The following is a 26,900-nucleotide window of genomic DNA, read 5'->3' on the forward strand; positions in this document are numbered from 1 at the left end:
ACAGCCTCGCCAATATTTGTTGTTGTTTGCTTTTGGATGGCAGCCATCCTTACTGGTGTGAGGTGATACCTCATTGTATTTTTAACTTGCATTTCTCTGATAATTAGTGATGTGGAGCATCTTTTCATGTGTCTGTTGGCCATCTGTATTTCTTTTTTGGAGAACTGTCTGTTCAGTTCCTCTGCCCATTTTTTAATTGGATTATTTGATTTTTGTTGAGGTGTGTGAGCTCTTTATGTATTTTGGATGTCAAGCCTTTATTGGATCTGTCATTTACTAATATATTCTCCCATACTGTAGGGTTCCTTTTTGTTCTATTGATGGTGTCTTTTGCTTAATATATAGTCCCACTTGTTCATTTTTGCTGTTGTTTTCCTTGCCCGGGGAGATATGTTCAAGAAGAGGTCACTCATGTTTATGTCTAAGAGGTTTTTGCCTATGTTTTTTTCCATGAGTTTAATGGTTTCATGACTTACATTCAGGTCTTTGATCCATTTTGAATTTACTTTTGTATATGGGGTTAGACAATGGTCCAGTTTCATTCTCCTACATGTAGCTGTCCAGTTTCGCCAGCACTGTCTGTTAAAGAGACTGTCATTTCGCCATTGTATGTCCATGGCTCCTTTATCAAATATTAATTGACCATATATGTTTGGGTTAATGTCTGGAGTCTCTAGTCTGTTCCACTGGTCAGTGACTCTGTTCTTGTGCCAGTACCAAATTGTCTTGATTACTATGGCTTTATAGTAGAACTTGAAGTTGGGGAGTGAGATCCCCCCTACTTTATTCTTCTTTCTCAGGATTGCTTTGGCTATTCGGGGTCTTTGGTGTTTCCATATGAATTTTTGAACTATTTTTTCCAGTTCATTGAAGAATGTTGCTGATAATTTGATAGGGATTGCATCAAATCTGTATATTGTTTTGGGCAGGATGGCCATTTTGATGGTATTGATTCTTCCTAGCCACGAGTATGGGATGAGTTTCCATTTGTTAGTGTCCCCTTAAATTTCTCTTAAGAGTGACTTGTAGTTTTCAGAGTATAGGTCTTTCACTTCTTTGGTTAGATTTATTCCTAGGTATTTGATTCTTTTTGATGCAATTGTGAATGGAATTGTTTTCCTGATTTCTCTTTCTATTGGTTCATTGTTAGTGTATAGGAAAGCTACAGATTTCTGTGTGTTAATTTTGTATCCTGCAACTTTGCTGTATTCTGATATCAGTTCTAGTAGTTTTGGGGTGGAGTCTTTAGGGTTTTTTATATACAATATCATGTCATCTGCAAATAGTGACAGTTTAACTTCTTCTTTACCAATCTGGATTCCTTGTATGTCTTTGTTTTGTCTGGTTGCTGTGGCTAGGACCTCTAGTACTATGTTTAATAACAGTGGGGAGAGTGGGCATCCCTGTCTAGTTCCCGATCTCAGAGGAAAAGCTTTCAGCTTCTTGCTGTTCATTATAATGTTGGCTGTGGGTTTATCATATATGGCCTTTATTATGTTGAGGTACTTGCCCTCTATTCCCATTTTCCTGAGAGTTTTTATCATGAATGGATGTTGAATTTTGTCAAATGCTTTTTCAGCATCTATGGAGATGATCATGTGGTTTTTGTCTTTGTTTTTGTTGATGTGGTGGATGATGTTGATGGATTTTTGATTGTTGTACCATCCTTGCATCCCTGGGATGAATCCCACTTGGTCATGGTGTATGATCCTTTTGATATACTTTTGAATTTGGTTTGCTAATATTTTATTAAGTATTTTTGCATCTACATTCATCAGGGATATTTGTCTGTAATTTTCTTTTTTGTTGGGGTCTTTGCCTGGTTTTGGTATTAGGGTGATGTTGGCTTCATAGAATGAGTTTGGGAGTATTCCCTCCTCTTCTATTTTTTGGAAAACTTCAAGGAGAATGGGTATTATGTCTTCTCTGTGTATCTGATAAAATTCCGAGGTAAATCAATCTGGCCCAGGTACTTTGTTCTTGGGTAGTTGTTTGATTACCGTTTCAATTTCTTTGCTTGTAATTGGTTTGTTTAAGTTTTGTGTTTCTTCCTTGGTCAGTCTTGGAAGGTTGTATTTTTCTAGGAAGTTGTCCATTTCTTCTAGGTTTTCCAGCTTGTTGGCATATAGGTTTTCATAGTAGTCTTTAATAATTCTTTGTATTTCTGTGGAGTCTGTCATGATTTTTCCATTCTCATTTCTGATTATGTTGATTTGTGTTGATTCTCTTTTTCTCTTAATAAGTTTGTCTAGAGGCTTATCTATTGTGTTTATTTTCTCAAAGAACCAGCTCTTGGTTTCATTGATTTTTGCTATTGCTTTATTCTTCTCAATTTTGTTTATTTCTTCTCTGATCTTTATTATGTCCCTCCATCTGCTGACTTTAGGCCTCATTTGTTCTTCTTTTTCCAAATTAGGTAATTGTGATGTTAGGCTATTCATTTGGGATTGTTCTTCCTTCTTCAAGTGTGCCTGGATCGCTATATACTTTCCTCTTAGGACTGCTTTTGCTGTGTCCCACAGAAGTTGGGGCTTTGTGTTGTTGTTGTCATTTGTTTCTATATATTCCTTGATCTCTATTTTAATTTGTTCGTTGATCCATTGATTATTTAGGAGCATGTTGTTAAGCCTCCATGTGTTTGTGAGCCTTTTTGTTTTCTTTGTAGAATTTATTTCGAATTTTATACCTTTCTGGTCTGAAAAATTGGTTGGTAGAATTTCAATATTTTCGATTTAGCTGAGGCTCTTTTAGTGGTCTAGTATGTGGTCTATTCTGGAGAATGTTCCATGTGCACTTGAGAAGAATGTATATCCTGTTGCTTTTGGATGTAGAGTTCTATAGATGTCTATTAGGTCCATCTGCTCTACTGTGTTGTTCAGTGCTTCCATGTCCTTACTTATTTTCTGCCTGGTGGATCTATCCTTTGGGGTGAGTGGTGTTTTGAAGTCTTCTAAAATGAATGCACTGCAGTTTATTTCCCCCTTTAGTTCTGTTAGTGTTTGTTTCACATATGCTGGTGCTCCTGTGTTGGGTGCATATATATTTAGAAGGGTTATGTCCTCTTGTTGATCTGAGTCCTTTATCATTATGTAATGTACTTCTTTATCTCTTGTTACTTTCTTTGTTTTGAAGTCTATTTTGTCTGATATTAGTACTGAAACCTCTGCTTTCTTCTTGCTATTGTTTGCCTGAAATATGTTTTTCCATCCCTTGTCTTTTAGACTGTACATGTCTTTGGGTTTGAGGTGAGTTTCTTGTAAGCAGCATATGGGTCTTGCTTTTTTATCCATTCAGTGACTCTGTGTGTTTTGATTGGTGCATTCAGTCCATTTACATTTAGGGTGACTATTGAAAGATATGTACTTATTGCCATTGCAGGCTTTAAATTCGTGGTTACCAAAGGTTAAATGTTAGCCTCTTTAGTATCTTACCACCTAACTTAGCTTGCTTATTGAGCTGTTATATATACTGTCTGGAGATTCTTTTCTTCTCTCCCTTCTTATTCCTCCTCCTCCATTCTTCATATCTTGGGTGTTTTGTTCTGTGCTTTTTCCCATCTAGAGCAGTCCCTGTAAGATGCCGTGTAGAGGTGGTTTGTGGGGAGCAAATTCCCTCAGCTTTTGCTTGTCTGGGAATTGTTTAATCCCGCCATCATATTTAAATGATAGTTGTGCTGGATACAGTATCCTTGGTTCAAGGCCCTTCTGTTTCATTGCATTAAATATATCATGCCATTCTCTTCTGGCCTGTAGGGTTTCTGTTGAGAAGTCTGATGTTAGCCTGATGGGTTTTCCTTTATAGGTGACCTTTTTCTCTCTAGCTGCCTTTAAAACTCTTTCCTTGTCCTTGATCTTTGCCATTTTAATTATTATGTGTCTTGGTGTTGTCCTCCTTGGATCCTTTCTGTTGGGGGTTCTGTGTATTTTCATGGTCTGTTCGATTATTTCCTCCCCCAATTTGGGGAAGTTTTCAGCAATTATTTCTTCCAGGATACTTTCTGTCCCTTTTCCTCTCTCTTCTTCTTCTGGTACCCCTATAATACAGATATTGTTCCTTTTGGATTGGTCACAGAGTTCTCTTAATATTGTTTCATTCCTGGAGATCCTTTTATCTCTCTCTATGTCAGCTTCTATGCATTCCTGTTCTCTGGTTTCAATTCCATCAATGGCCTCTTGCATCTTATCCATTCTGCTTATAAATCCTTCCAGAGTTTGTTTCATTTCTGTGATCTCCTTTCTGGCATCTGTGATCTCCCTCTGGACTTCATCCCATTTCTCTTGCATATTTCTCTGCATCTCTGTCAGCATGTTTATGACTTTTATTTTGAATTCTTTGTCAGGAAAACTGGTCAGGTCTGTCTCCTTCTCTGGTGTCTCTGTGATCTTGGTTTGCCTGTAATTCTGTCTTTTCATGGTGATAGGAATAGTTTGCAGAGCTGGGACTAGTGATGGCTGGAAGATCTTCCCTTCTTGTTGGTTTGTGGCCTTCCTCTCCTGGGAGAATAGCAACCTCTGGTTGCTTGTGCTGGGTAGCTGACACAGACAGGGCTTCTGCTTCCTGCCTGGCTGCTATGGAGTTTATCTCTGCTGTTGCGGTGAGCGTGGCCTGGCTCGGGCAGCTGCTCCAAAGTGGTGGAGTTGCATTGGAGGGGGAGCGGCTGGGAGGCTATTTATCTCCGTAAGGGGCCTCCATGCTCCCTGCAGCCCAGGGGATTAGAGTGCCCAGAGCTCCCCAGATTCCCTACCTCTGGACTAAGTGTCTCGCCCTGCCCCTTTAAAACTTCCAAAAAGCACCCGCCACACAAAACAACGACCACAAAAAAAAAAATGGCCGCTCATTTTTCTTTATTCTCCGGTGCATAAAGGTGGCCACTCTCATTTCTTTTGTTCTCCGGCGCTGGTCTCCGATACCCACTCACCGGTCTTGCTGCCCTGTTTCCCTAGTATTGCTGTCCCTGTCCCTTTAAGACTTCCAAAAAGCACTTAGCACAACAAAACAACATCAACAACAACAACAACAACAACAAAAAAGATGGCCGCTCGCTTTTCTTTTGTCCTGCGGCGCTGGTCTCCGGTACCCGCTCACCGTTCTTGCTGCCCTGTTTCCCTAGTATCAAGGGCCCCGCGCATGCACTGCGCTCTGGTCCAGATGGCTGGGGCTGGGTGTTCAGCAGGCCTGGGCTCCCTTTCCCTCCCACTCAGACCTCTCTCCTCCCGCCAGGAGCTGGGGGGAGGGGCGCTTGGGACCCGCCAGGCCGGGGTTTGTATCTTACTCCCTTTGCGAGGCGCTGGGTTCTCGCAGGTGTTGATGTGGTCTGGATGTTGTCCTGTGTCCTCTGGTCTTTATTCTAGGAAAAGTTGTCTTTGTTATATTTTCATAGATATTTGTGGTTTTGGGAGGAGATTTCCGCTGCTCTACGTACGCCGCCATCCTGGCTCCACTTCTGGCATGCACTTTTAATTCTGATTAGAACTCCTATCAGTGGTCTCCCTCTGTGGATAGAACATCTTTGCGAGCCAGTGTGGTGATTTAAGTGGTTCAAGGGGCAGAGGAGAAATCTGGGACTTTGAAGCCATGTTCCTTGAAGTAACCTCATCCCCACCACCATCCACGCACGTTCCGAGAATGCTTCTCTACTTAGAGCTTACCGTGTAACATGTTTTATGGTTAGCAGATAGCTTTCATATCTATTAGTTCACTTGGTTCTCACAATAGCCCAATGTAGAAGGCAGATGTGCATTATTATGTTTGTGTTTTTAAACATCTGGAGCCTTATACTCAAAGACATTAGGTACCTAAGGTCACATGTTTTTCTTGTTCTTTCATTGAACAAGTACTTATCTAGGGTCTGTGGTGTACCAAGCACTGTTAGACACTGAGGACACATAGGGGAAAAGGAAGATTCTTGCTCTTCAGATGCTTAAGTATAGTAAAAGACAGAGCTGAAACTAAAACCCAACCCTGTGACTCCAAGAAAATGCTTCTCTCCTTTCACCATTCTTCTGGCATACGGACCCATAAGCTTCTCAGCTGAGACTCCTCAACAGGTGACCAGGTCGTTTCATTTACAGGGACTCCATGGTCATCGTTGGTTCACTGAAGAGTCAGCTTACTCTGCAGTAATCATTTTTTATTCATAATTCCTGTGTTTGGTTACTCCTACCGAGTGAATGTGATCCCTTCACACCTGGAGGCTCCTTGCATACCAGCAGTATTCCTGGATAGGGAAAAAGATTGACTCTTCAGTGGGAATTACTTTAGCACAGGTTGACTGACGTAAGGTGCTGATACTTGGGTGGAATGTTTCATATGCGTCCTTGTTTTGACAGAGTTGGTGTAAAGTAAGGTTGGCTCTCAGCCTGAGTATCCTTCAGGCATGTCCACAGTGTGCATGCATGTGATTGCATAAGAATCTGAAGGCTAAAATTGGAATGGAGGAAGTGAACCACAGCAATAGGGAGGAGACCCATGGTTGGCACACAGGTGTGTATTGCTTATGAGTGGTAGTGTGGAGCAGTGCACAGCCTTGTTGATAACCTTGAGGAGGCTCAGGTTGGGGGACATGATGGTCCTCAGGGGAATGGACACTGGGACAAGGAAGAATCTGACTCCTTTCCTTGATCACACTTGACTTTTTAGAGCCAGGACTTTGTGTTTCACAATACCCATCAACTCATCAACCCATCATCAGGAAACTCACATGAGGCAATTAATGTGGATGACATGTAATGCTTCATGTATAGTGAACTTGAGTGACCTTGATGGAATGGGGGAACTTGAGTAGTAATTAGATCAATGTATTATGTTGCTTTCTAACTTGGTATCCAGTGTATACCTTTTTAGGACACTCTTTTCTCTGTATTAGATCCAAAAGTCAGACATCTATATTTCTTGGTTCTTTGTTATGTTAAGTGTAAATTTTTTTCTGAGAGTCACTTGACTCTTTGTTTTAAAAATAAAATATTTTTAGTTGATATTCTGATATAAATATGCCAGCATTATCATACCTGTGGACATTTTAGTGTCTGCACATAAAAAAACAAAAAGGAAAATTAGGTTTCAATCAGTTTTCATTGTAAGGGGAAAAGCTACTTACACTACTGATTTTTAAATAATTCCTAATTGAAAAGAGATTGGTGTATTTGAAAAACTGAAGGAAGTAAGTTTGTTTCACTGATGTTTGTCAGTTTTAATTTCTATAGTTAATTTTGTTTTTGCATTTAAGTCTATATTCACATGTATGTTAATTCTATTGTTATATGTATATATTTTTTATGTAATTCCATTTTACATTTACATTTCATCTCACATTGTTATTCAACATACTTTTATGTGTCCCAATAAAGTCATTGTTTCTATATGTGTTTTCTGATGGATAAGTTGAATAAAGAAAACTGATTTCCTTGGTGCAGAACTAAGTATAGAGTCATGCAGGAAAGCCTGTGGAAAACAAATAGAGCGATCCCTTTGTCAATGCTAATATTTCAGTTTTTCAAGCTACTTGTATGACTAGAGTGATAACCAATCTTAGAACAAGCATTTGCTATTGATTTGCCAGTCTAAAGTAACAAGTGACTGCTTCCCTTCTAATTGAGAATTAAATGAAAATAATTCTGTGCCCTATGTAATATGTATGGTGAGAATTCCCTGGCATGATTTATGTGTTGCAGTGAAACAAGGATAAATGCTGAAGAATCATATGACTTTAGAAAAAGGTTGTATATTATCACTGCATATTTTTATTATACAGTAAATCTTACTTCGATATACACAAAAAGCTGTTGCAGAGGTTCTTAAAAAGTTTAGGGGCATATTGTATTGTAAGAATTTGCATCTTTTTTATTAATCTTAGCCCATATGGCTTTTATTGTCCAATAAAAATCACAATTGGGAATGCTGATTTGCTGACAAAACATAGACCTTTTTGCAAATCAGAATTGGCTATCAGTCAAAGCTGATATTAGGAATAAAAATCCTATGTTGTTTCCTCTTCTCAAAATAAAAGCATGAAGTTACAATTTGGTACTCTGTGTTTCATATAAAAGTCAGATAGTATTTTTTTGCATATTTAAAATTTATTTCCAGAGTTTACCATCTGGTAAATAGTTTGAGTTAATTTCAAGGAGTTACAAGTAACTCATATGTTTCATACTGAATTAATGATTCATGTATCTCACTTTTGTGTGTGTGAGTATGCATTCCACAAGCATGTTCTAGCTCAGATATTTAAAATAATCCAGAGTTAATCTTAAATCTTTTACATCTAATCCCTCCTCCTACTCCAAGGCTACAGAATTTTTTTTTTTAACAGTACAGGTTTATTTCTTGCTCATATCACATGTTCATAATGTGCCAATGGAGTGGGGGCTCTTAGTGACATTGATTCCATCCTTATGCTTCCATATTCGGCAAGGGAGGAAATATAGATATGAAATTATGCAAAGATATGCTTACTTGTTCCCAGACTAGCTCCCAACAATTGTGTGTGGCATTATGTGAAACTAGGCAAGCTGATTCTAAAATATGTATGAAAGATACAAAGGATCAAGAAAACTAGGCCTATTTTGAAAAAGAGTAATGTTGTAGGATTTATTCTACCAAATATCAAGACGTTATTATAAAGTAATGAAGACATACAGCATTGGCACAGAGATAGGCAAATAGAATCAGAAAAGAGAGTCCAAGAACAGAACCATATATGTATAAAGATTTGATTTATGGCAAAGGTTGGCGCTGTTGAGAAATGGGAAAATAATTGTCTTTTCAGCTAATAGAGCTGGGTCACTTGGCTTGCCATATGGAAAAAAAATGACACTGATCCTACATTACATCAAAATCAATTTCAAGTTGTTTTTTCCCCCTGAATTGAAATTGATTTCATGCATAGTGTGAGGTAGTGGTCAACTTTAATTCATTGAGTTGATTAGATCATTGACAGAACATAGATCATTAATCAAGCTTAACAGAATATTGCCAGAGTTTTAGAAATCTTTCTTGGGCCTCCTTCCAATCATTATCCTTTCCCTACACTCCAGAGATAACCGTCATCCTGAACTCCAACACTACATTTTATGTTTACTTGTTTTTGTTCATTATACAAACAGTATTATATAGTATTGCTTCTTTCACTCAGTATTATGTTTGTGAGTTTTGTGTCATTGCTTGTAGTTACATGCTTTGGGAGTGTGGAGTTATGCTTCATTTCCCTAGAAGCATCTACATGACTTGCTTAGAGTATATACACACATATACGTATACATATACATGTACTATAGATATGTATATGTGTAAGCATATATACAGACATGTGTAAATATACATGCATACATATATGTATGTACATATACTACATATATGTAGCATATATACATCAGTATGAACTCATGGATATTTCTTTTATACTTTGGATTCTATTCCAGTACAACTTTATTTTTTGCTCAAATTGCTTCAGCTTTGACCACTGGAAACTTTCAGTTGGCTCACATATCACTTTGATATATGCCCATCCATCATTTGGTGGTGGTGATACTGTTTTCAGCATTTTCTTGCTTTCTGGCACTACAGGTTGCTTCATACCTATCTTGTATATTTCCTGCACCAGACCTAGAAGCCATTTCTCTGCAAAGCTCTGGTTCCTTACTTTGGAGAGCAGTGTCAGAACCCAGGGTTTGGGTCTGGCTGCACCCAGGTGTCGATGCTTCTGGACTCTCTCAGCTGAGCTAGCAAGGACATGTGTGTGGATACTAGCCTGTGTATGTACACATATATATGCATGCTTCTATATATGTCCATCTCTGTACTAAGCTACACATAAATTCATGTTAATGTCTCTAACTCTAATCCATTATCACACAGATCACAGATCATTCTAGCTTCCTCTCCTTTCTTTTATGGGGATAATTTCAAGGGCTTTTGGCCAATTGGAAGAATGGATTTTCCATTTACTAATAGGGAGAAGACTGCATGGGGAGCAAAATTGGGTAAACTTCTAGAATATTGTCACTTTAGTGTTGATAACTGGTGAGGGAAGTTAAATATATAGTATTTACTTATCTTAAACATTAACAAAATGTGTAATATAATTGAGAAATAATGTTTGAACTCCAAACTTTCTTTCAATTGTTTTAAATTTTAGTAAAATTCACACAACATAGGATTTATCATTTTAACCATTTCTAAGTGTACAGTTCATTTGTGTTAGGTGTATTCCCACTGTTGTTTCATCTCCAGAACTATTCTTCTTGCAAAACTGAAACTATAATCCATTAAGCAAATCCACATTTCTCCTTCCCCCAGCCTTTGGCTGCCACTCTTTCACTTGATAGCTCTATGAATTTTACTACTCCAGGTATGTCATGTAAGTGGAATCATACAATATTGATCTTTTTGTGACTGGTTTATTTCTCTTAGAATAATGTCCTCAGGGTCCATGCATGTTCATTTCATGTTTGTTAGGATTGCATAACAAAATACCATAGACTGGGTGGCTTAAACAACAAAAATTTATTGTCCTAGTCCTGGAGGCTGGAGGCTCAAGATCAAGGTGTGGGCAGGTCTGATTTCTTCTGAGGCCTCCCTCTTCAGCTTGCAGACAGCTCTCTTACTGCCTCTTTACGTGGTCTTCTCTCTGTGCACAGTCATCCTCATGTCTCCTTTCGTAGTCTGAGTTTCCTCTTAGAAGGACACCTGTCAGATCAGATTGACTTCATTTTAACTTATTTGCCTCTTAAGACCCAGCCTCCAAATAGAATCACATCCCGAGGTGTACAGGTGGTTAGGGCTGCAGCGTTTGAATTTTGAAGGGACACAGTTCAGCCCATAGTGTCATAGCACACATCAGAATTTCCTTCCATTTGAGGTTAATATTCCATTGCATGTATGGACTACACTTTGTCCATTCATCCATTACCCGGGTGTTGTGAACAGTACTGCTGTGAACTTGGATAAACAAAATATCTTTGAGACCTTCCTTTCTATTGTTTCAGAAGTAGAAATATTCAATCATATTGTAGTTCCATTTTTAATGTTTTGAGGAACTACCATAGTGTTTTCCATCATTGCTGTATCCATTTTACATTCCCAACAATTAGTGTACATAAGGGATCTAATTTCTCCACATTGTAACCAACATTTGTTATTTTCTGTTTTTTTTAGAGTATCCATCCTGACATATGTGAAGAAAAATAACTTTAATATAAAGAATCAAACATGCCAAGTAAATACAAAAGAAAAAAATTCATTTTTTCTATTTCTCAGGAATAACCTATCTTGGTATTCTTTTAGATTATTTTTCTATGTATGTATGTCACATATATTCATACATGCATATGTGCATGCACACACAAATATGCTTTTGCATAATCTTAACAAAACTTTGATCATATTGCTTATATAATTTTTAGCCTGTTTTTTCCATTTTCTTATAAGCATTTCCTGAGTCGTTAAATGTTGTTGAAATACATGAGTTTGAATGGCTACAACATAAATAATGACGTGATTATTTTTTATTGTTGCACATTAGGTTGCATCTAATTCCCCCTCTCATACATAGTTCTGTCGGCATAAATCTCTGCATTTCTGACCATTTCCTCTGAACAGATTCCTAGGGAGATGCTAGCAAAGTAATAAAAGATCATTTTAAAAGGCTCTGAATATGTATTACAAAATGCAAAGTTGTTTTCAGGAATTCTCTACTGATCTATATTCCCTCCAGCCGTGTAGAGACACCACTGTCACCCAATGCTCACCCAGGATTGAATTTTTCCAATGCATTTAAAAAAGTATTTTCTGATTGAGTAGGTAAAAATGGTTTCAGTTTGGTTTGCTTTGCATATCTTTAATTGTTAGTGAAAATGTGTAGTCGTCACATTTATTATTCTTTTGTGAACTTAATGTTCCTGATAAAATAATTGACATGGATAGGACATGCACATTGAATTTGCAGAATTACCAATATTTTCATAGTATAAGGAGATACTTTTAGTCATAGCTTTTAATGTTTGAGAATATGTATATGCCTAAATTGATGTTATAAGACAATAATACTAGTCAGAGACAACTGCTTAACATAGATTATAATCTGAAGAACATTTCATTTTTATCAAAAATTCCAATTTTAATACTTGAAAAGAAATAGTGAATATACTGAATAGTAATCTCAAACAGCAAACAGAGTTTGACTAAGTGAAAGATAAGGAGGCAGTTTCACACAATAGCCCAAAAGAGTACTGATGAAATTATAAGGCAGGAGAGATTTGGTGGCAGGATAGACAAGGAAGAGGAAAGGACAGCCTATAAAGCTGGAGCAAAGGAGAGTGGAGTTCAGAGTTCCTGTAAGGCCTTGGCAATTCAGTAAAGCCTTTCTGAGGGACATTGTTATCTCACTATAAATGAAAAGCTTCAGACTGGCTGTTCAGCGAAAGGAGGGTCTGGGTAAATACAAACATTGGTGATTCACCCACCCACCCACCCACCCATTCATTCAACAGATGGTCACTGAGTGTCCGCTGTGAGCCAGCCCTTGCTTCTAGCTAATTCTCAGAGGTGTGGACTCTAGAGCCCAGGGGACAGAGACCCCTAAGAGCCCAGAAAACTGGGAGATCAAGATGGAAGCCCACAGACTGGACTCCTCCTGACTCAGCAGAAGGCTGATTGGTTTTGAATTGGCAGAGATCAAAGATGAGGAGAGAAGTGAAATATGTGTTTCTCTGTCTCTGTACTAAGTGCCGCTAACAGTGCACCCTGCCCACCTAGATTATCACCTAAGCCTTGTTTTGTACGCGGCATTTTGAGAAAGAAGAGCCTTCTGCCTAGGCTTCCTTCACATTAATAAATTTATCTTAATATCACAGAGCAGCCTGTATTGCCTGTGTTGCTGGATTTACTTTGTCGTGTATGAGTTTATATGGGAAACATAAAAAGAGGCAGAGTAAGGAGTAGGGGGAGAGAGGGGAGGGGAGGAGAAGGGGAGGAGGGGTGAAGACATTTTAAGATAACGTGGAACAAATATGTTGTCAGAATAAACTTAGTGAGTGTTCTCTTTATAACATTTCTTAAAGAATTGTGATAACTATCATCATGTGTAGGCAGCCCCATAATATATAATATTCCTAATGTTCTAGGGATCAAATAACACTTTTATGATAGATTATGTGTCACATTAAAATTGGGAACTTGTGAGTGATTTATCAGCCATAGGAAGACCCCTTGGTTTTCTGACACTGCGTTATACAGATATTTAGAATTAATCATCTTTAGTGTCACTAGCACAGAATGAATTATAGAACTGTGGAGTTCAAATAATTCATAATTCTTAGCATCTTCCTCTAAATCAGGCTTAATTGACTACAGAGTTTTCATCATGAGAAGTTAGAAAAATGTCCTGAAGAGTCTCTGTGTTGAAGTGGGGGACATGGATATTTTTTCATGTCTACCTGGCACTTAGTATATAGTAAGTCTCAATTGAATATGTTTTGGATAAAAATAATGTATTATTCAAATATTCTAAATTGTTTTTAGTATCCAGAAATTCCATGGCACTTAGAATTATGATTCCCACAATTAATATTTAGGAAAATTGTTTAACTTTTCTAAGCCTTACTCTTTCATTGAGGAGAGGTCTTTATATGTAAAATGAACATAAGAATGCTTATGGCACACAAATTTCATTTCATTTCATTTTCATATTTACATGTTCATTTCCTAAAATTTTGTGTTTTATGCAAATAAGGGCTACATTAGAGGTTTGTTGAGAGGAATAAGTAAGATGATAAAACTTTTTTTATAATTTTCCAGTACCAGACAGTTCAGTATTACTATTATTATGATTCCCATAATCATAGTCATTATATTAATGTATTAAATAACACTAAATATGTTATTATCTTCTATAACCATAAAGACCACTTTAGGATCCAGGATCTGAGTGGTTTGTTATTCTGTTTGTTAGAATTGTGGTATGTGCATAGGCTAAATTTTGAAAATGAAGGAGGAAAAGTTAATCATTTACTTGTATTTTTAGAATATTTTAAAGTATTATTTTCAGTGCCTACTCTGTGTTAGGAAGAATACAGTTTTCCTGAAAGTAGACACAGGCCCTTTTCTTGTGGAACAAACCATTTAATGGAGAATCCATGTAATTAGTATAAGAAATATGATTATGGGGGAGAAGGTAGGGGTCTACACAGGATGTGTGAAGGGCGCCCTGGTCAGACCGATACATCGAGTGTGGCCAGAATTGTTCCTGGGAGGGAAGCATCAGTAAGCTGAGACCTTCGGGAGCAGGAGGAGGTAGGCAGGTGGAGAGCATACATCTGGGCTCAGAGAGAGGCCCTGGCATAGAGAGTCGGGGGGCTGAGGCCTGACACTGGACAGAGAAACGGGCCAGGTCCTCTGGGGTGACGGATGCCAGATTTGGATTCTGTTCAAGGCAGGATAGAGCAGGGCAGTGACATGACCAAAGTGCATTTCAGAAACACCACTTTACTGTGGAGGAGCAGTTGGACAGGGGCAGGGAGAACAGCAGGAAACCCTGTAGGAGGCCATGCGAGGGACTGGGAGAGAGCCACCATGGAGGTGACGGTGGAGAAGGGAGTTGGACCGGTGTGAGTGGTATTGACAGGATGGCGGAAGTGACTGGATGTGGGGGCAGCGGCCGGAAAATCAACAGAAACAAGATGGTGCCCATGTTTCTGACCCAAGCAGCTGGGTGGGTGGTGGTGCCGTCCACCCAGAGAGACACAGAGAGGTGGAGCAGAGGCTGGGGTCAGGGTGCTGAGCTGTGTGTAGCCCTGCTGGGCCCTGCATGTCCGTGGGACACCTGACTGGAGAAGACCAAATGGGTAGCTGGCAGACTGAGCCTGGACCTGAGAGGGGAGATCTGGTGAGTCTTGGAGCCTTACACGTCATCCACATAAAGGTGGCACCTGAACGCACCCAGTAAGACTGTCACGTGAGGAGAGACCTGGTTAGACGTGAGATTCTGCACAGAACCCCGAGTGACAACAAATTCCAAAGGAGGGGAGTGGGAGATGGAGCATGCCAAGCTGACTCAGGAGGAGCCCAAGGGGCAGGTGGTGTGCCAGGAGGTGAGCCAGGAGCACATACCACAGAGTTAAGGGAAGAAAGTCTCTCAAAAGGCAGTGTTAGCCGTGCAGGTGGTTAAGGAGTGGAAAGTGTCCAGGAACTGGCGACCTTGCCATGAACAGCACAGCCAGATCCCATGCATTTAGGAAAACCAGGAGTTGGAGAGACAGCAAGTGCAGATGGCTCTGCAGGCACCTGTGCCTGCTGAAAAGCAAAGGGCAGAAGAGGGCAGAGGATCCGGGAGGACTTAGCATTTCCTCCTTTTTACAGTTAGGAGGTCCTTAAGTGGGTTTATTTGCTGATGGGAAAGAGGCATTTGAGACCAGGATGGCGGCTAAGTAGGAAAAAGTGGCATCCATGGGGCTGTTTGGGGAGAGTCCGGTTGGGAGGACTAGGCTAGGGTGGAGGGAGGAGGAAGGGGTGGAAAGGCCTGAGACAGCAGGTGAGGTGGGGGCGGTGGGGGTGGGACGTCTGTGCCCCTGGGACCAGGGAGCAGAGCCCTGTCTCATGCCCAGCCCTGCTTTCCTGGTGACCTTCTCTCAGGCAGGCTCTGTGTTCTCTTTCAGATCCTGAGGAATTTTATTGTCTTATTTCCCTCTTCCTTACACACTTCACCCACCAAGACTACTAACTAACCTGATGAACTGCCCTGTACCAACATGGGTCATTTTCATCTTCCAAACAGGGTCTCTTTCCCTCTCGGATAAATTAGTAAGTCTATAAAGTCATTTCCACCTCGTTTTCTGCATGGGAGACCCTGATGGTTGGCCTGTCAGATTGTTTAGGCACCGAAAGGTGTCTGAGAACACACGCATCCCTTCACTCTCCTTTCCTTAAAGTTTGCTCTGCTTGTCTTCCTTCTGACCTTGGGCTAGCTCTGTACCTCGCAGGTAAGCTGATTCAGTCCAGCAGACGGCAAGCAGTAGTCAAGCTGGCTCTTCCTCCTTTTCAGGAGTCCCATGTCAACTAGATAGTGCATATCTCCTTAGTGGTTCTGCGAGGGAAAGAAGTTAAGGAGATGGATTCAGGAAGAGCACGAGCCATTCTTTAATGGCTAACGTTGGGGGTCTCAGGGCTTTCTGTGTCCAGGAGCCTGACCCAGTGGACGTCAGGAAGGTATATGGGAGAGCTCATCACTCTTCCACCCTCCGACTTAAGGCACCACATCTGTGACCCTGGGTGGCCCCACAGGGGTTGTAATAGAAGGGTATCATAGCTAAAACATAGGCATGCTATAAAATGTGACCCTTCCTCTGTATGGCTTTAAAATTCCTGGGAGCTGTGGTTCAGAAACTGATGCTGTAAAGTGGAAATGAAATTAAACTGAGCATTTGGTGGAGGAAAGATAATTTATTGGCTCAGAAATGAAAAGACTTGGGAGTAAACATCATCATGGATGCCCGGTCTGCGCTGCTGACTAGCAGGGAGCTCTCTGAACTAGCATAGTAGGGATTTTGCAGGTAGGTCGCCTTTGGTTGAGTTATTGCTTTTGTGAGGCTTTGCTGCATCTTTATATTCTAACAAGGGAAAGATGGTAAATCAGAGTAATTGCTTCATCCCCAGGCACTTTTATATTGTAAAGGAAAAAGGTCCTGTTAAGAAACTCAAATTAACTTCTGCTGTTTATACTATATGGAAAACCTCTTTGAAAACTGCTTGTCATACAGCCTAGTGGTTTATTTATCATGGAACAATTCCATTAGAACCTGACACTTGTTCTCCTCGCACCAAGACTTAGGGTCCCTGGGGATAAGTGTTTAACCCTTGGAAATGCAAAGCTGTCATTTATCTGTCACCTCTCCAAAAACACACTGGAGTATATTTACAATAGAGGTTTGATACAGTCATCATCTCCACTGAGTTAGAAGTGGAATTGGGACTCAATAAATGACCAGTAAAGAACTGGTAAGTGTCCAGAACCATATTGCCAAAGTGGCTTGTTTGTGCTAGTCCTGTTTTAAAGTGTACTTACTATAGTATTGCATAATTCTTACAGAATTCACTGTAGAGAATTCAGGGACTGGAGTCGTAGTTAATTGCCAGTGCTGACTCATTTGAGGTGCTATCCCAGTTATATTTTATAGGTTTTAGAAGAATTCTTAAAGTTAATGTATATCAACCAAGGAGGCTTACCAGATCTTAGAGGAATGGACTGAAACTGTCCTGATCTGAAAATTAACACCCTTCTGCCCGGCATTTACTAGCAAAGGATGGGGCTACCATTTGTCAAAGCCTGTCAGTGAACAAGGTCCCTGGGGAGCCAGTGAAACAGAGTCTGAGAATTCAGTCTCTGGTGCCAGACTGCCTGGCTTCAGCCCCAAGCATTGTCACTCACTGGCTGGGGGACTTGGACAAGTTAGTTAACCTCAGTGCTTCTTGTTTCTTCACTGGTAAATGGGGATCATGTCTCTTGGGGTTTTGAAGATTGTTCAATGAAATAATGCCTATGAAGTACTTTGTATGGTGGCTGCACATCGGAAGAAAGGGTAGTTGCTGTTTTAGTAAAATTTAATATGGGTTTGATGGGTCTGGGGAAATGGTGTAGATCACCCCAAAAGGCTGTTTTTGTTTAGAATATTTGTGGGCTGAATTTGTCTGTGGTTGTTCATTACTTGGTGACTCCCCACAGGAGATGTGATTATAGCACAAACCACCCTCAACTCTATTCCCCTTCTTATAGGACAGATTGGCAGCCCTAAGGCAGAGATAGGAAATTGCTCTCAGAGAGTTCGGAGATTGAATTAAGTTGACACAACCTTTGTGATCAGACACAGGCAAGTAAGGCTGGACTGACCTGTTTGAAGTGTCCATGGTAGAAATTATATTGTGGGATCACACTTAGAGAGCTGATGCTAAGCTAATGGCATGATGCTGTTAAGGGAGAAGAATGAGCAGGCATAGAAACTGGTGTCACTTGACTTGAAAAGTCAAGTGTAAGTGAGCAGGGACATAGTAGTGTGCTTCAGGATTTAAGGGTTTGTTGTATGCATTGTTGACTGGTCCTCACTCCTCAGCAGAACTTTAACCACTACCAGCCTCACTACGACACTCTCCACCCCCGCCTCCACCTCCACCTCCACCCCCGCCTCTACCCTCACCACCACTACTAACAACACCAGCACAGAGGACACAACAGTCCAGGGCCTTTAAGGACTCCAGCTGGGAGGATCCTTGACTCTTTACCAAGCTCTGACTCCAGCCCCATGGTTGCTCCACCTGGCTAGCTTCTGTCACCTGCTTGCCCTTGACCACTTTTCTGTCTTTCAGTCTGCCTGTAGACCTCTGTCTGTAGATGAAGGAGGAAATCTGCAAGTATACTTCAATAGCCTTGATTTTCTCTGACTTTATGAAGGATTACTCATCTTTTATCATTTGCTTTATAAATAACTGGAGTTAAGTAGTTTGACTAGTTACATTTAAAGCAGTTGTCGTAGTTGCAAAGTGTTTGATCGAGTTTCATTCATTATATTCAGTTGTTGGTTTGCTCCAAAGAGGAGGGTTTCTGCCAGAAATTCTTCTCCTTGCCACTTACTACTGTTTCTTCTTCCTGTTTGCCCTTCTGGCTGCCGGTCCCCATGCCAGGGGCAAGTTAGCATGTTGTCCTGGGGCTGTACATGTCCTGTGACTGAAATGAGTGTCTCCTCTGTGATCGGAGTGGTTAAGGCCAGTCTGGACTCAACTAAAGACAAGGAGTGTGCGTCTGGGCACCCTTTTCCTCCCTCTGCAGCCTCCCTTCATTTATTCACTCCAAACCAAAGTTGCTTGTAGGGAGGAATCAGGCAACTCATTAAGGGCGAGGCAGCAACACAGGTTAGCAGTGGAGCAACAAAACGGAACTTTAAGTGTGGAATTCCATCTGCTTAAAGGAGAAGCTCAGGGAGGGCATGGCTCACACCTCCAAGTACTCTCATGGCCACACAATACTAATTTATGTATCTTGCACCTTTTAAGCTCTTCGCCTTCGACCTGCCCTTTTGCGGAGCCTCTGTCAGCTGATCTCTCACAGGAAGCAACCCTGAAGCACTGTGCTCCTTTCCTGAGCTGCTCGACCCTGGCCAGGTCCTCGCCTCCTTGGCCCCCTCAGCCCCTAGACCACTAGCCTCTCAGCAGCAGGAGAGGCTAGTCACAGCCCTGATGGCCTCCTCTGCATCCAATACCAGTACAGTGGCATTCAGGAAATGCTTTGGGACTGAAGTGAACTGTATTTGTGTTACTTGGAGAGGGTGTTATATTTTAAACATGGAGAACATGGTAACCTTCTTCAAAAGATAGGTGAGAGGTTGTTCATTCCCTTTTCCTTGAATCAGTTGTTTGCTAGACCCCTACCTTAGGAGGCAGGACCATTCTTGTTAAAGAAGAGAACTCTTTGTGATTTCCGTCAAGGGGTGCCGTGGGCTGTATGTACCTTTGACTGTGAGCCTCCTCACGGGACTTGCAGCTTGTTTGGAGCGAGCGTTGCTTATGCATCAGTGCAGGAGGGAGGAGAGCAGACTGTCCTGGCCAGCTGGGTCGCTGGGTCAGAGCCAGGGCTCAGCTGGAAGCACGGGCTGCACCAGCTCCAGCACATCCCCTCCTCCACCCCGTAGGGCAGCCAGGGCAGAGACTGGGGCCGGCTGATGACTGGGTAGGAGCTGATGAAAATGGTGATAGTATCAGCCCTAGCTGGCTTACTGTAGAATCTTTAGTTTCATTACTCACTCATCTGTCCTCTATCCCACTGTTCTGTGTCATATGGTTATCCTTTTGGAGTGTGTGCTGTGCAAAGAGACCAATTTTTTTTGTTGTTGTTTTGGGAATTTAAAAACTTATAACAGCCCAGCCTTATTCTAGAATCCTCCTTTTAGTTCTCTCTGAATGAGAAATAGCTTCTCTTTGTTTCATTTGTCCTGTTTGCTTCGGTGGGGCTCATGTTCACTAATATCACTGGGCTTGTAGATATCAGGGTTTAGGAAGTGTGGCCTCCTCTTTGCTCATGGGTGGCTCCTCCTCCTTGGATAGACATGAAGAAAGTACTTTGAATATTGTTGTTCCTTCTATGCAATGCTGTCTTTATGACACTGTTTTGCTGATCAAATTCTTATCCCAAGTTCCTCACTTCCATCGTCTTTTCCTCCAGTGGACATGGTAAGGATTTTTAAAGGACACATATGTGACATGTTTTGAGCTCAGTGGAAGAGAGAAGCCATCAGGCTCAAAAGTATTACTATTATTTAGATCCATGTTGTTACCAAGTGACAAAAAGTGCATTAATTTTAGAAATCATGGTAATCCCATGTTTGGTCTTCTATTCCTACTTAGCCAGGGTAATTGGCTTTCGCCTGAGCCCTACAGAATACTTCAGTTTACAGATTAAAAATAAATAAATGGGAAATGATCAGAAATGTTTTTATTGATTTTTTGCATTGTCTGTTTTTTTATTCTAAAAATAAATCTTTTAAAAAGTTGATTAAAAAGCTTCATTTTCTGGGAATGTTATGCATCTGCAATAAATAATAAATAATATTGTAGCAGTTGGCTGCCTCCACATTCATGCAAAATAAATAAATACATTTGGTGACATACATTCAAGGAGTGTGATTCTTGTAATTTTCACGGAAATAAAGAACAACTTCACAGATGATAAAGATTTTACCATCTGCTAGTAACAAAGAAACAAAGCTTGTAACATGAGGCTCTTACTGAGGCTAATGTGTATATTGCCATGCCAGGAATTGGAATTCTTTACAACCTTAGGTCAACCATCCCCAGGGAAGCTGACCTGACTTTAAACATGTCAGGGGAAAGGTTCCTTTGCTTCTGAAGCAAATGATATGGTCCTCGCTTTGCAAATAGCAGAGGAGAGAAGAGCGCTGAGTTTTAATGGCAAGAGATCAAAAGACAGACACTCTCTGCAATTATGAGAACCTGCACAGATTTCACTGGTAATTAGTGGACTGGTGGGCTCGCTGTTGAGAAGGTACTGTCTTTATGAGTCAAAACATTTAGTGTTAGGAAAAGAGTAAAAATTCAGATGCTTAGGGGGAGATGGGGAATACAAGGCCAGTCTTTCTTTTACAATGACATTCACTTTAGGCAGGTGACATTTCAGCCTCCTAGGCCTGGCATGATACGTAGGGGTGTGGTTCTAGTTAAGGACAAGTAGTGGGTGGGTTAGGAGGGCTGAAAGCTGTGGAGGCTACAGAACTGCCTATCAAGGAAGGAGAAAGCATTGAAGCATTGTCTCTCTCTGCTATGGAGAAACTGGGTGTGATTGTCACTGTTGGTCAGTCATTCTGTTTTTCTCTGATGGTGTGGAGGGTCCTCATGGCACAAGCATGGGGCCCCATAGAAGAAGGTTAGTGTGTTTCTTCTAGTAGATTATGTGTAGGTGGCCCTGGGGGTGTTCAGTCCTTAGTAATAGAAGCTGTAGGTTGGCTATGCAGGAAGAAGCTCGTTAGAGAGTGTTAGCTAGTGGTCTGCATCTTGGAGTGCTTCTGGTTATCTTTAGGCTTCAAGATTGGGAATGAGGGAGATTTAGGGAAGGAGGAGAAATACCCGCTTCCCCTGTAATGCTGTATCTAGCAGTGATCCATCCTGACTCTCCGACCTCAGAAATGCAGAGTCTGGTATCTGCCTGGTTGATGTTGACTTTTATCCTTTCCCTTTGCCTTAACCATTGAAGCAATGTTGCAAAATAGGTAGAGTTTATAAATTTGTTCTCATTGCTGTAGTTGACATTGTCCCTCCATTTTTCATCATGCCTCCTGTTTGGACCCTCTTTGGACCCTGATGTCCTTTGGCTTTTCCCCTTGGCCTTTGGGAAAAATCCCAACAAACTCATGCTCACCAAAGGCTGACCAGGTTTAAAGTGTTTCCTTTCTTGTGGTCTGCATTTCTTACAGGGGTGAAGACATCTTAAACCAGAGGAACGATTCTCTAGTTGTGGAATTTCAGTCGTCAGCCAGCAGATGCAGGAGGTATTATTTGGGGTATGGGGGCCTTCACAGAAGCCTGGAAATCATCCTCAGTGTCCACTTGCCTGCTCCACGTTTCATAAGGCCACTTTGTGCATTATACTAGTCTTGTGTGTCTGGTTGGCTTGCCATGGCCGAGGCAGCAAGCATGTTTGTGGAGGTGCCTGTGCATGGGGTTCTGCACAGCAGGTGCTTCCCAGGTGTCTGTGCTCACTGGAGAAGGGAGAGGCGCAGTGCATGCAGTGCAAGCCCATTTTTCTGACAAGTGCTGGTATTGGCCCACAAGTTAGCAAGCTCATTGCGAAACTAGAATTCCCCTCTCGGTTGAAGCCCACTTCATGCCCATCCACAGCATGAGTCCTGTGTCCTCAGAGCAGTCTTCATTTGAAGTCCATGGAATGTTCACAAAAGCTGGGGTTTCATATTGCAAATGCCTATAAGCAGACAGGCAGTCCCCCTCCTTTGCACTTGAAGCCTGGTTCTATGAATAAGAGTGTCACTTCCCTCTCATGCATCCCTTATGTCCCTGTCATCCCAGCCACCTCAGAGGGTTCTTATGATTGCAGTGTTCGGGACCTCTCAGTAAGGCTGTGACCACAGTCTCAGCCTCCTTTTTTATATGAAGGTCACTGGTTGGACTCCCAAATCTAATAACTTTGGGTAATGTACTAAGGATGAATTAAAATGCTAATAGGCTACACGTTCTGGGTATTTTAACATTCCCTAATCTTAAATTTAAATGAAATGCCTTAGGTGCTTTCATATCCTTGCCAGAAGCATATTTAGCATCACCCCTTAGACAGCAAATTTAAAGTCTATTCTGGCCACATGGACAGAGCTGGGAGGATTATCAGTATTTATTTTACAATGGTTTTATTTGTGTCCTCTACAGCTACATAACACAACTGTCCTTTTACTCAAGAGGGCAAATTAGCTAAAAAAAATCACTCTTTTCATAATTTTATTGGAACCCACAGATCCTTTCATTATTAACAACATTTAAAAGCAATACATTGGATTATTGGCATCCAAAGCTATTCCGAAGCCATTGTGTCATCACCATGAAACATCCCTGTTTTATAATAAAGACACGGTGGTACAGAGAGGTGGTATGGTCCAGGTGCTGGTTGGGGGAGAGCCATATAATTAGGTAGCTGTCCTGGTCCACAGCTTAGGCATCTGCCCACTAGATCTAGTGGCAGCTCTAAGCAAAATGATGATAAGGTCCCTTAAACTCAGTGCTTCTCCTAGGGAGTGAAGACCCTGTTCACTTTGAGGGACATGCCAGTTTTGGTGATGTTCTGTTGTCTACACTGAAGCCAGATGTCTTCCTCTAGTGAGCCAAAAAAAACAAGTGTACTTCCTGCCTTCGGCAAATGGGTCACTTCCTTATTATTAGTTGAATTAGCCCCTTTATTGCCTCCTTATTAGGGTGAAGGAACACTATTTCTTCCTTAGTCCTCCCAGTTATCTGGCATCTGGTCACTTCATAATTGTATTTTGGGAGAATAGATATTAATTTTCTTCCACAAAAAGGCCGAGTTTCTTGATGACACACGATAATTCAATTTCCGTTCTTTTTCTTCGTTGCCTGCACCCCTTCCTCCTGGCACATTTTTCATAGTTAGGAGGAGTGTTAGTGTCAAATATATCAGAAGGAAGAATTGATTCAGTAGTAGTTTGACGACTTGACTGATTAACAGAGATCAGAAGAAGGCTCCTAACTGTGAAAACCACTGCAGCATGGAGTTTTAACAGCTCTTTAGGGAGCTAGTTAATGAAAGAATCACTAGAGAAACACAGCCATGCAAAAAAAAAAAAGAAAAAAAAGAACAGAAGTATTCCCATATAACACTCAGAGGCTGTGTCATAAGAGGAAATCTGCTCATAATTTCTGTTTACACATCGCTGTAATTACCGCCTGCCTTGAGATTACTTTTAGTCTTCTCCTGTCAAAGTTGCTTCGATATTTCCTCTTTCACAGATCAGACAGAGAGGTCTAATACTGGTTGGAACTTGTCCTAGGATTTTTTTTCTCCTTGAAGAACATAATTATCAGACACTCGAGCTCATACTGCTTGATTAGACCGGCTTTAATCCAATCCATGCTCTTGTTATCATTGCCATTTGTCCATGAGTAAGACTTTGCACTAAGGTGCACGTTAGCTGGGCTTTGGCCTTTAAATATTTTTTGTGTGGTTGTTCTCCTTTATTTCTCCTGATACAGTGTCTATGAACCAGATAGAAATGTGTTACGGAGGAAAGAGCGAGAGAGAAGAAATCAGGAGACTCAACAGGATGATGGAACATTTAATTCGAGTTACTCCCTCTTCAGTGAACCCTACAAGGTAGATGGTTTTCAGTTGTTCACGTTCACCCCTCACTCATACCTCTGCCCCCATGAGGGCAGTCTTGACTAGGAGAATTGACCAACCCAGCTCCTGTTAGTTTTCTGCCTGTTCAGCGCAGGAAAGATAGATCAGCCACTAGGAATGGGGTCTTCCCTATAGAACCATTTACACCCTCAGTAAAGTGTAACTTTTGCTTAATATTGAGACCTGGCTGCTGTGATTTTTATCAATTATATAGAACTCATCTGTGCATTGATTCTGAAAGTATTGCCATTTGCTAAGTTTTCTAAGCTATTAGGAAATGTATTTGTCACACATGGATCATGCTAGGATTAGTGTACCTGATAGGGCTAATAAGAAGGAAACTGTTAGACTGTTTCTCATTACACCAAAGGCCAGAAGTAGCACCTCTCTTCCAAAGTGAGATCTCTTGCCAGATTTCCCTACTCTCTTTCCCTGTGTGGAGCTATGCATAGTTCAGGCTGAGCTTTCTGCACATTCAGCCCCATGTTCATTTCAAGTTTTACTCTGACTTCTTTTGCCTCTCAGTCTGCGTTTCTGACAAGAATAACTATGTATTTAGAAATTGGAGGCAGAACATTTTGAGCCAAATCTGAATTTTCAAGAAAGCCTCTAGTGGGACTACAAAAAAGAAAAGAAAAGAAAAAGGCAATCCTGGAAAGAAAGCCCAAGACCATTTTGTGAAGTTGCAATAGTACGTTTTTTTATTTCTTTAGCTGCAACACATTGCCGAGGATAGATTTCCTTTTCATGTACCCCACATCTGCTGCCAGCATTCCGGTTCTGGTGCGATGCGGAGTGCCGACAGACATCTTCAGAGATGATGGTTCTGATTTCATCTCGTCTCACTTTGTGCACATGGCTCTGTGATCAGTAAAGGCTCCTTCCCGTTATTTCCCAAGTTTCTGTTGTCTCTAACAATGGGGTGGATGTTGTGTTTTTTTGTTTCTCCAGACTAACAAGGGGGATGAACTCTCCAATCGGATCCAGAATACTTTAGGCAATTACGATGAAATGAAAGACTTTTTAACTGATAGATCTAATCAGAGTCATCTCGTTGGCGTTCCCAAACCTGGGGTTCCTCAGGCTCCCGTGAACAAGATCGATGAACATTTTGTTGCAGATTCAAGAGCCCAGCCCCAGCCCTCATCTGTCTGTAGCGCTGCATCTTCCACACCAGCAGCTGTCCCCGTGCAGCAGAGTAAGAGGGGCACCATGGGCTGGCAGAAGGCTGGGCACCCGCCATCTGATGGCCAACAGAGAGCAAGTAAGCACGGCCACAGGTTGCTTGATTTGAACAGATCTGCTAACCCAAAGAACCATAATAAAAAACCTAATCACTGTGTGTCGAGCCCCTCATCCTCATCTTCCTCTTCTTCTTCTTCCAACTCAGCACAACAGGGCTCTCTCAGGACCTTGCTTGGAGATGGTGTGGGCAGACAGCAGCCACGGGCCAAACAAGTGTGCAATGTAGAGGTGGGTCTTCAGACTCAGGACAGGCCACCTGCTATGGCAGCCAAGCACAGCAGCAGCGGACACTGTGTTCAGAACTTCCCTCCTTCTCTGGCTTCAAAACCCAGCCTGGTCCAGCAAAAACCGACCGCGTATGTGCGGCCAATGGATGGCCAAGATCAGGCTCCTGATGAGTCTCCAAAGCTTAAGTCATCCACAGAAACCAGCGTGCACTGCACGTCCTACCGGGGAGTCCCGGCCACCAAGCCCGAGTCTACCAGAGCCAAGGCCAACAAGCTTTCCAAGTTCAGCATCCCCAAACAAGGAGAGGTGAGTCTTTTCTCAGTACTGCTTAGTGTCTGCGAGTCGTTCTGAGTGACTACCTGACAGAGGTACATTCAGTTCCATCAGTGTGTGACTGACTTCATGTGGTAGGATTTGGAGCAATCAAGAAAGGAAGGTGTACATTTAAGTCTTGATTTCTGAAAATCTCAAGTTGATTATAACAGAATTTTTTAAATGCCAACAAATGCTTTTGGGTATGTGTATCTGTGTTAGTTCAAGAAAGAATGCCTCCTTCAATATAGTTGAAGGGATATTATTTTGGGGGAACAAGCCAACATAGACGGAGATAAATACTAGAAATAAAAGTACTTCACAGTCTATAATTTTAGTATGTTAAGAAGTTAATTTTTATGTGAAGGAGTTCAGGAATTCAACATTTTTGTCAGCTTTGAAATGTTCATGGATAAACTTCACAAGTAAACAAACCTCACAGTGATTTTTTGAGTACTTGTTAAATGATGCAATATTGAATGTGGTGGATATTCAGAATGTGTGGCTGATCTTCTGATCTTATGTTATAACATTGAAGACTCAGGTTTACTGATGTTAATCAAGTAAACATTCTCCTTGTCCTGAAAAATGATCTTATGTTACAGGAAGAGAGAGAAGTCTTTTAGCTCAGATTCTTCTGGTTTACATTTTAATTTTGTTTATTGCATTACAAAATGTGTAGGTTGGATGTGTGGCATATTAG

General features: G+C 41.2%; 1 protein-coding gene across 4 annotated transcripts in view; it reads left to right on the forward strand.

The window, feature by feature from the left end:
- Positions 1-26,900, forward strand: part of AFF3 (ALF transcription elongation factor 3) — a 519,828-nt gene that overhangs the window by 69,252 nt on the left and 423,676 nt on the right. For 3 of the 4 annotated variants that reach the window (XM_037020011.2, XM_037020012.2, XM_073239775.1), the window contains exons 3-6: positions 21,966-22,040; positions 24,265-24,385; positions 25,364-25,676; positions 25,803-26,191. In XM_037020011.2, coding sequence (XP_036875906.1) covers positions 21,966-22,040; positions 24,265-24,385; positions 25,364-25,676; positions 25,803-26,191 — 898 coding nt within the window. Of the gene's footprint in view, positions 1-21,965; positions 22,041-24,264; positions 24,386-25,363; positions 26,192-26,900 lie in introns of all 4 variants that reach the window. The other variant, XM_037020015.2, reaches the window with a different exon arrangement.

The sequence above is a fragment of the Manis javanica genome, chromosome 1 (genome assembly GCF_040802235.1).
Source record: "Manis javanica isolate MJ-LG chromosome 1, MJ_LKY, whole genome shotgun sequence".
Lineage (NCBI taxonomy): Eukaryota > Metazoa > Chordata > Mammalia > Pholidota > Manidae > Manis > Manis javanica.